A 10,428-nucleotide genomic window follows, 5' to 3' on the forward strand; every position below is an offset into this window, starting at 1 on the left:
ATGGGGATGGTTTCCTATAGCCAGTGATAGCAACAAGCTAACCCTGCACAGTCTCACAGAAGAGTGATTGAGGACGGCTTGAGTCTGGCCTGCGGCTTTACTGTAAATAGGCACCCACCAGTATGAAGCTCAAAAATTCTCGGGGAGAATAGAAGGGTCTCCAAGTCTGGGTTACATGTCCTCAGTAGCACTGTGACATCTGTACACCAGCCTTCATTTATGTAGAAACAGATTCCACCTCCTCTCGTTTTCCTGGACAGCTCCTTTACGCGATCCACTCTGTACACCTGGAAGCCCAGTACTTGTATCGTGCTGTCTGCAATCGAGTTGCTCAGCCAAGTCTCTGTGAAGCACAAAGCAGCAGAGCGTGCAAAGTCAGAGTTAGCCCTGTCGATGAGAAGAATTCATCCATCTTGTTGACCAGGGAACAGAGATTTGCTAGGTGGATAGACGGGAATGGTTCCGGGTCCCCCTCTGGCATAGCCTCAGTAAGGCGCCTGCTCGTTTGCCACGCCGGCGTTTCTTCCAGATTCCATAGATTGCAGCTGCGCCTCCGATCACATTGTTCATACAGCATTCTTCGTTCACACAAATAGGAGAACGGTAGTTCGGTGTGAGTTGTCCGATATTCAACAGTTCTTCTCTGGTAAAAGTAATCCGGGATGGGTTGCAAAAGACTGAGATAACAAAGAAAAACAACAAACACAAAAGAGCACGAGTAACCAAGGCTGCCATTGCTGTCAGTGCCAGCTTAGATTTTAGGTTTAACCTTACCTCACTATGATTAAACAGACTTTTTTTGCTGTCTTCAAAGGGAGTCTTCATCTTCTTCTTCCATGTAATCTTCAACAAAGAGGCGAGGAAAAACCTCAAGAACATTTTCACAGGAAAAAAAAGCACACCTGATGAATCAGGCACTACAAGGGCGTCTCTGCTCACAGTGAGTGTGAACAGATGCACTATATATTCCCATATACACAGTTAATTTACATTTTGGCATTCATTTGCCACATTTCTTTATGGTGTCAGTGACAGTTTGTTTAAAAGGGTAATTAAAAATGTTTGTGAAGTATCAGTCATTTTTTTCTCTCCATCCTTTAATCCCTCCATCCTCAGCGCTCTCTAAACTGCAACAACACATACACAGAAGATGGTCCGCTGTACCGCTCAGGCATCGGAGAGTCCACCGTCTCCCTGGATAGCACACTCAGGTCAGCCAAGAGCTGCAACAGCCACCTGGCTTACACACTCAGGTACCACATGCTAACTCACTGCATGGCTGCTTCTACTATGTTGCTGCAAGAAGTGTGTCTCTGTTTGTCCGTTCAGTTTCTTTGGCCTTAACTTACAGTGATTTCTTTGTACTGCCTGCATACCTACTAATGCATCAAATGACTCGCATAATAACACAACGCAAGCTCCATAAATTTATACACAAAATGTGACCCTGCCTGTATTTTCTGCCTTTTTCAAAGCAAGGATACCGTATGTTTAACTGATGAGTTTCTCTGTATTTGCAGGGTGTTTCTCTCTTTTCTTCCACACATGCTTTCTGCCACATAATGGCACCTGCATGGTACAGTAATTCCATTCATATGGAAGGCCAGGCTGAGATTTGCTGGCACATGGACATGGCTTTGAAGCAAAACCCCACATAGGCACTTACACTGCAACTCTCATGGAAAGCAGGGCAAAGGCGTACAGTATTTACTGTAGAGTCATCCACACTACTGATACATACTGTTATTTTGTGTGTTTTATGTATTGACAGATTAAAAAACTAGCTTTGTTAATTTGAAATTTGACTTGATACATTGTACTGTATAACACTGAAAGACTAAAATATGTGCAAGAATAGTAAAATGAGATCAAACTTTCAGAGTACTTTGAAATAGGCATACTGTACATTTGGATAATATAATGTTAATGTGATAAGGCGTCAGAGCTAGACAGATACCTACTGTAATATGCATTCAAAACAATTTCAAGAAAAGACAATGACAAAAATGACAAAAAATAAAAAACTTTCATGAAGGTAGGATTTATTGCAGGCTGTTTTATTACACTGCATTGTTATAAGTAGTGGGTAGTTTTACTGTAGCTCATAGTTTTAGCTATATATAACTAGATATACCAAGCCAAAACTAATACATTACATTTCCAGTAGCTTTAAGCCCATTATCAGAGTTTAAGAGGTTAAATAAATATACTACATAAACTGTATTTTATCTATTCTCAGTATATGTTGGAACATAGCCTACCACTGCTGTATCCACTGCTCCATTCTATTCAGCATACACCATTTAAACTACTAGAGTATACACTTATAACAGCTCTTGAATTAATTTTGGATTTAGTAACAAAAATATGTATTAAACCTCATTAGTTATAGGTAGGTAGCTAAAGCTAATTTATCCAATTAGCTAGTTTTACCAAGAAAACTAGAAACTGATTACATGTACAGTACTGGTACATACTGTGCATGGCAATGTCTTGCAGTCTTTTTATAACTAGTTTTTAATTCCAAAAAAATTTAAGGTCATTGTTAGCATTCAAGAGATTAATTGTGTATACAGTAGCACTGTGTCCACTGCTCCATGCTGTAGCTATTAACTGCTAGAAGCAGCAATATTTTAGCAATATGTGGTTGTCTACTACCCATATTTTTTAGCAACAGTCACTAACTAATAGACTTATTTCACATTTCAGATCTTAGAAAAAGTGTTGGGCAATACAGCAAAATCTTCTGCTACTCAGTTTAAATATGGCATAGCAAGATTATTTTACTGTGTGTGAAATCTACTGTACTTGCCTTTTTTTGCTTTCTTATTAACTGTGCTACCTGTTGAACTGAGTCTACATTTTGTAACAGGAGAGGTTTCTCAAAAAAAGTTTACATTTAGAAATATATTTGTCCCAGGACATACACTTTTCATTCTAAACTAATTTCCCCTGTATATCTTGTACACCGGGGTATTTTCAGTGTATCATAGACACGTTTTCATGGCTGAGCGGTGTTACATATACCTGGTGCTTTAAAGAGTTTTACAGAATTGGCGTAAGGTCAGACTGTATGCCTCAGCTTGTAAAGCTGTCATCTGGGTAATATGAGCTGAAACTAGGGTTAATGGAAGGAAAAATGCTAGGGGGTAGCAATGTTGCAAGCTGCAAGAGAAATAGGAAAAGGCAGGAGAGAGATGGGAGGGCAGGGGAGCTAAGAAAGGAGGGAGACTGAGATTGTACCTGTTGAAGGTGGAATATAATACAGACACACATACGTCTTCCCTGCAACTGTTGGCATGTTTTCAGCTACTTCCAAAAGCTTCTCTTAGATCAGCCATCAGACAGGTCAGAGTCAAATAGCATTTTTGCCCTCTAGCCAACATCTGAATCCAACCTAGAATAAATAGCTACAAGTGGAGAGGAGATAGAAGAATGGGCAACTGGGTGACCCATCCATTTATCAAATTTTGTAATAAAAAAAAATGCAACAAATTAAAGAAGGAGATTATAAATGCCAAAAACTGCTGCAACTTTCATAATGTAATTTTTTGTAGAGCATGTTGGAATTGGAGCTCATAAATATTTATACCGTAAACATATAACAATGAGTCTTCAGTTAGCCTCCATTTATCCATTAGTGCTAGATGTTTTTTTATTTACCAATGACCAAGCAGGCAGTTTATTGACATGACACTGCAAGCACAGCTACAGAACCTAAACCACATTTTATTATTCATTGTGGTTTTTATTGTAGCCATCAACAGGGGCAAATGTTTTGTAATGAGAGATGTCTGGTTGTGCATTAGGTGTCTCAAACCTCAAGTTGGGGCTTGATTTAATTCCCAGTGATACTGTACTTCCCCTTCTGTCTCCTCTTTATCTTTACCTCTGAATTTTCATTCTCATTTCTCTCTCACCACCCTGTGTTTCCTCTGTCTTTATCTGTGTAGAAACGAGTCTGGTCTGAAGCCCAGTGTCTCTTCAGGAATAGCTAAAGGACACACAGATCTGGATGGACCTCTGTTCCACAGAAACAGTACCAAAGCAGATGGTGAGTTAGTTTTTCATGCATCAACTTTTAAATAAGTTTCTCAGTTACTTGCATAATTCCGAATATTTTATTAACACATACTATGTGTTCCTTCCTCCTTGTCCCCATCAGACTCTGACTCCGACAGTGAGCTGTCAGTTGATGAACACAGCTCCTCCTACGCCTCCTCCCACTCTTCTGACAGTGGGGACGATGACATCGACGTCAAGCCCAAGTGGAACAACGAGAGGCAGCCTGTTCACAGCACACCTAAGGGTATGTGCGGTCCTATCGGGCATAAAAATTAAGCGCAATCATTGGTGGTTTGTAAACAGCTATAGTTTCTAGATTCTTTTCAGATTAAAATTTTACATACAGAATATAAAATTGGTTGATAGTTGAAATTAGCTTTGAGAAGCTGCATTGGTATAGCTAAAACACTGCATCATTAAAAATAATCCACATACGGGGGCCATTTTTCTGCATTATATAAACTTTTACTTTTAAGACATTTTTCTTATACTATATACAACTTTTGCTTTGTGCACATGACATTTTCAGTATAGGACTTGTGCTGGGGTTTTTCCACTGTGTGATATTCTTAGTGATTTTTAAATAATGTCAGGGAGGGGTGTGTGAAGCTCCGGTGAAGGGGGACAGGAAGTGGTGTCAGAATAAAAGCAGGACCGGAAGCTGACGGGGCAGGGTCATGACAGAGAATATTGTCTAGATATACAAAGACAAATTTATTCAGCATATCCCCTAACACATCATTGACCAGGTTCTGGAACACAGCAGGGGCGTTAGTGAGTCCGAAGGCCATGACTAGATGTTTGAAATGGCCTGACGGTGTGTTGAAAGCAGTATTCCGCTTTCCCCCTCCCTTATACGCACAAGTCCAACTTAGTGAAGATCTGGGCCCCATGTCGTAGTCCCAGGCTGCAGTTCAATGGGACAATCATATGGTCGATGGGGGGGGGTAGCATTGTAGCTCGAGCCTTGTTGAATACCTGCTTGAGGTCCAAGTACTCAGGTGGGACCTTGAATAAGTCAGGGAACGTGTCTGGCACCGGCTCTGCCTCCACCCCCTGGATGGTAGCTGAGTGCAGACACTGGGTGGCACATTGCGGTGACCACTCGACTATCTTTCCAGTGGCCCACGCAATCTTGGCTCCGTGTCTCACTAGCCAAGGAAAGCCCAAAACTACAGGATGATGTGGGGACTGCATTACCAGAAAGTCAGTCGTTTCCCTGTGATTGTCAATAGAGAGGGTTAGCGGAGGTGTGTGGCTAGTGACACGTTGCAGGAGCTTGTTGTTAAGAGAATGAATCAGGAGCGGGTTACTCACGGGTTTGCTGGGGATCTGGTGCTGACAAAGGAACACTGGGTCGATGAAGCTGGCGTCGGAACTGGAGTAGATGAAGACGGAGACAGGAATGGTCTTGGTGCCATAGGAGAGCTGGGCCAAAATTATGGGACGGGAGGCAGGTGTGTTCATTGTTTCTTGGCTCAGCAACGTCCTCCCTGTCCTGCTGAGCCTCTGCCTTTTGCTGGACAGAGCAATGCCCGATGGCCGGGTTCCCCACAGTATAGGCATAAGTTCAGCCTAAATCTGCGTTCTCTCTTCTCCGGGTAAAGTCAGGAGTGACCCAGTTGCAATGGTTTGGGGGCTCAGTCGACATCCGGGCAAAATCCTGGGGGGGCATCTGGTGTTGTCTCCGTTCCGCTTGTCTCTCTGAATCGGCCGTCTATTCTGGTTACCAGATCCATTAGTGCTTGCAGGTGTCTGGGCCGGTCGTATGCTGTGAGCGCGTCTTTCAGTCTGTTAATTCTCCATAGAAGGCGTTCCTGCCACTCACGTAGATCACTACTGGCTGGGTTCATTCTTGGCCAGATTGTACTGTCAGGGAGGGGTGCGTGAAGCTCCCGTGAAGGTGGAGGTGTGAACCCAATTAAAGAGCCAGAAAGCTGAGGCAACAGAACAGGGTTTAACGTCTTTCTGTAAGTTAGACGTGAACACACACAGTCTTGAGGGATCAGGCAGAGAGCAGTACTTAGTTCAGTCTGTGTTCGAAATCTCCAGCAGGGCAGCAGGGAAGGCAAGGCAGAATCATAGGTCGATAGAACAGGCAAGGTGTCAATCTCAGGATAGCAGTCAGGCAAGAGGGAGGAGGCTGGATCACGGGTCGGTAGAGCAGGCAGGGGTTCGGTATCAGGATAGCAGTCACTGGAAATTAATGCTGGAGAGTCTAGACAGGGCATAAAACAATCTGGCAACTCTACAGCGTGAGGAGCTGCTAAATACTGTTGTGAGCAGGTGTTAGTGATTAAGGGGCAGGTGAAACCAATGTGCATGATGAGATGAAGTTACCGGGAGTTAGGGTGAGCTGGGGACAGGAAGTGGTATCAGAATAAAAGCAGGACCGGAAGCTGACGGGGCAGGGTCATGACAAATAAAGTATTTGAATCCACCACTGGACATGATGTGCACCAGCACTGCAGGGATTGGATGTACAGCCCCCATTAAAATGTTACATTTGGCAGAGGGTGCCACATTGTGGTGCAGTTCTGAAATAAAGCTGTTGTAACATAGCAAACAAATTTGGAAATATGCAACAAAAAGTAAGCAGTTTGGATATGTGAGGGAAATATTTTGAAAAATAACTATACAAAATTGGACTAAAATTTTGTCTCCTTTTCCCACTACTAGTGGATTCATTGTCAAATCATGTGAAGCCTTATTGGCCAACAGAGGCCACCACAGCCAGTGACAGTGAGGATCCTGGTGGGCCAGACCGACTGAGGGTGGAAACCAAGGTGAACGTGGAACTGCACCCAGAAAATAAGCTCAACCACATTGATGAACAAGAGAGGGAGACACTCCAGGAGAGAGACAAACAGATGCCTAATACTAAAGACACAGCACCTTCTAGCCAGCCCAACAGCAACCACCAACCGGAGCAGAGAAAAGGTAAGAGTGTAGAAGTCATTTGAATTAAGTAGAATGAAAGGACAGATCTTATTTACACTAAATTAACTGTTTTTCCTGTCTCAGGTATCTTAAAGAACAAGATCAGCTACCCTCCTCCCCTGACCGACAAGAACATGAAGAACCGTTTGAGGGAGAAGCTGAGCGATTACCACACCCCCACCATCACCTCCCCTGGCCCCAACAACAACACCTCTTCCTCACCTCTTCCCTCTGTCAACATCATGACCCCTTCTTCCCGGCCACCCTCGCTGACCTCTGCTGATGGAGGTCGCCCAGGCAACCATGAAACCAGCTCCCTCATCAAGCCACCCATCACCTCACAGCCACAAATCCCTGTTGGGTCCCCACCCCAGGGAATCTATCGGGAGGTCAACGGGGGAGTGGCAATGCTCTTGAAGTCACGGACAGTCAACGGAGGCAACGAGTCTGACTCTGAGTGAGTAGTCTTTGTTTGAGAGTCGGCATGTAACAGTGTCACTGTTTTCTTATTTTGCATCATTCTTTATACTAGTCAAAAGATCACTATTAATAATGTTAAATCAGTAGAGCTATTGAATGAATGCTGTATTAAAAATGAGTCCTTGTCATTTAATCATGTAATGTGAACCACTTTTAAAATGATTTAAAATCAATCAGAGTTTGTAGTCTTTTCAGCCTTTTCAACACAGAAAAAAATTAAAGGAGTTAAATATTTTGAGAAATATGCTTTCAAGCTAAGTTTGAATAAGAAGATTGATAGCATTCCTATACCCATATACTAAATACGAAGGTAACGCCAGCGGGGGATTAGCTTAGCTTTAGCACACAGACTGGAGAGAGGGGGGAACAGCTGGCCTGTCTGTGTCTAAGTGTAACTAAGGTAACAAAATATGAGTCGTACCAATCTTCTCATCTTCCTCTTGGCAAGAAATGGAATAATCACACTTCACAAAATGTCTTACTATTCCCCAAACAACAGCATGAAATATCATCCTGCTGCATGTTTACTTCCTGCATCCATTTTTACATTGCATGTTGTCCTCTTTCTTTCGTTCTCCTTGAACTCTGCCTCTATGCATCCTCTCGCCCTCTTCTTCTCTCCTTCCCTTCATTTTTTTCTGTTAACAGTGGCAGTAACGAGACTTCCATCTGACCTTCGATCTGATCCCTGTTAGGAAAACCCAGACCAGCCTGCCCTTGTGAGAGAAGGAGCGAAGCTGCAGAAGGAGGAGAGGAAAGGAAGAGAGCCAAGAGGAGGGGAATAAAATAAAATAAAGAAGAAGAAAATGGAGGGGTGTCAAAGATTGGTTGAAATAGGGAAATGTTCTCCATGCCTGATCTGTCCATCCATCCCTCCTCTCATGTTCTCTCTCTCTCTGGAGAGCAGTATTAAATGCAGACTTTAAGACTGCCTGAGACAAGAAAATAAGCAGTGATAAGGAACAGATGGGAGCAATAATAAAAGGGATGCTGTATTGGAGTGTACAAAGAGGGGATGAAATGGAGCTACATATTTGTGCCAAAACCAATAAAGGAATTGGAGACACAGAATGAGATGCAGAATCCCTCCAGAATGCACTGCAAGCCCCAAAATGACTGTAAGAGCAGTCTATGAGGGGTCATGTCATTTTTCCCAATAGATGGGTAAACTAAGGAAGGCTAGACAACTTTTTCAGACAGCCTTTTTCTCATGGAGAAAGACAGACGCATAATCACTGTGCATAAATCCATACATGCTGGTACAGTCTCATCTTTTCTTTTTTTACCTCTAGAGACAGGCGTTCCCAGCTTCTCAATGCAGTGCATTTAAGAATGTAATTAATGTGTAGATATTGTTAAAGGTGAAGAAGAAATCACCAATTTTCTATTTCAGCTGTAGAATGGAAACGTTTCGAAATTAAAAATCTTTTGCCTGTGTTTGGAACACTTCATATTGTGAAAATCACCTGATATGCTAGTTTAATGACAACAGTAATCTTTGTGCCTTCTTTCTGGATTGAGGCCTTCCACATGCACACACACACACACACACACACACATTAACATACACAAATACAATTCACCACGCTCTCTGGTAGCATATTTTGCTAAAGATACATATACACACACAATAAATGCAAGACTGTTGCTGTTGCATGTGTTGCCTAGAATGTCCACAGTACATGCATGCACAGAACAGTGGGCCTAAATGAACACTGATTATGTGAAATGCAGAGGAATGCCTCCTCTGCCAGAAACCCTGATTGAGCACTATGAACCTGAAGCCTTTCTTCAGTTTTAACCTTCTTCTGTTTATCCAGTACAACTCTGGATATCAAAGCCATGAAAAACATTAAATGTGCAGAGGAGGGTTGGGGTCAGTTCACTTTCACACTTTCAACTCAGTTTCATCCCAAAACATCTGAAAAAGACATAATGGTGGTATAAAGTCAACACAGAATTAGAAGATTGATTTCATGTTTGTTTGTTTTTTTGTATGCTTTATCACTGTTGAATTACTGAATCTGAGTTTAAAGTGGAAATGATTCCAACTCTAATGCATTTTGCAGCTAATATAAGGCAACTTCATGTAAATTCACTGTATACCTTTGTACAATACATACTGTCCACCCCAGTGTTTTACCCCCCTTTTATCAATGTCCTTTTTTATTATTGATCTGAGACACTGGAAATATTTTGTAACATTGTATATTTATTTTTTATGGTTTCAAAACACTGGAAAGAAAAGATGATTGTGACTATAAAAATAAAGATGACATGAGTTTTTAACCGCCTTGTGCAGCCTCTTACATGTCTTTGGCTGGAAGGAAGCGTGTCTAGTCAACATATGTACACTAGTCAGGAAAGGTTAGTTAACATCAACCTTTTTGGATCCAGCCAGCGATGAGTAACTGAAATTATTAGACACTTACTTACTTGATTGATTTTGAGAAGGTACTCACTTGTGTGTTAAGTGTATTAGGGTATATTACTGTATACATTATTTCCTGAGTTTCCTGCCCTGAGAGATGGAAGTCAACATTAAGACACAATCCTTTACCAGATTTAGAGAACTTGTTTTAATTGAGAGATTTGAATATTTTTATACACCACCCAGCCATTTTAATAGTCCCACCTGTACAATTGTATGCATTTCAATGCTACATGTCTGCCATAGCATGTGAAGCTCAAAATGTTTCAGTTTTTAGTGAAATTGTCATAAATGTGTAAATCCAATGATATGTTTATTACTGAGGTCATAGTTAAAGGTGGCATTGTACTGGACCACATTATGACCTCAATAATGAACACAGAATTGAATTGCATGCAATTTTACAAGTATACCTAATAAAGTGGCCAGGCAGTGTATTTGAATGTGTGCCTCTGGCTAGGTTGTAGAGCGTGGAGGTCAGCTGAAAAACCATACAAACAACAAAAGTGTAC

At 41.9% G+C, this 10,428-nt stretch overlaps 1 protein-coding gene across 5 annotated transcripts in view; it reads left to right on the forward strand.

The window, feature by feature from the left end:
- Positions 1-9,750, forward strand: part of celsr1a (cadherin EGF LAG seven-pass G-type receptor 1a) — a 110,187-nt gene extending 100,437 nt beyond the window's left edge. For 2 of the 5 annotated variants that reach the window (XM_020601360.1, XM_020601362.1), the window contains exons 30-36: positions 815-940; positions 1,117-1,253; positions 3,954-4,054; positions 4,166-4,309; positions 6,745-7,005; positions 7,090-7,462; positions 8,181-9,750. In XM_020601360.1, the coding sequence (XP_020457016.1) occupies positions 815-940; positions 1,117-1,253; positions 3,954-4,054; positions 4,166-4,309; positions 6,745-7,005; positions 7,090-7,462; positions 8,181-8,208 (1,170 nt within the window). In that variant the 3' untranslated portion in view covers positions 8,209-9,750. Of the gene's footprint in view, positions 1-814; positions 941-1,116; positions 1,254-1,520; positions 1,649-3,953; positions 4,055-4,165; positions 4,310-6,744; positions 7,006-7,089; positions 7,463-8,133 lie in introns of those variants that run through there. The other 3 variants (XM_020601361.1, XM_020601363.1, XM_020601364.1) reach the window with 3 other exon arrangements.
- The last annotated feature ends 678 nt before the right edge of the window (positions 9,751-10,428 follow it).

This window comes from Monopterus albus, unplaced genomic scaffold (genome assembly GCF_001952655.1).
Source record: "Monopterus albus unplaced genomic scaffold, M_albus_1.0 scaffold51.1, whole genome shotgun sequence".
Classification (NCBI taxonomy): Eukaryota; Metazoa; Chordata; class Actinopteri; order Synbranchiformes; family Synbranchidae; genus Monopterus; species Monopterus albus.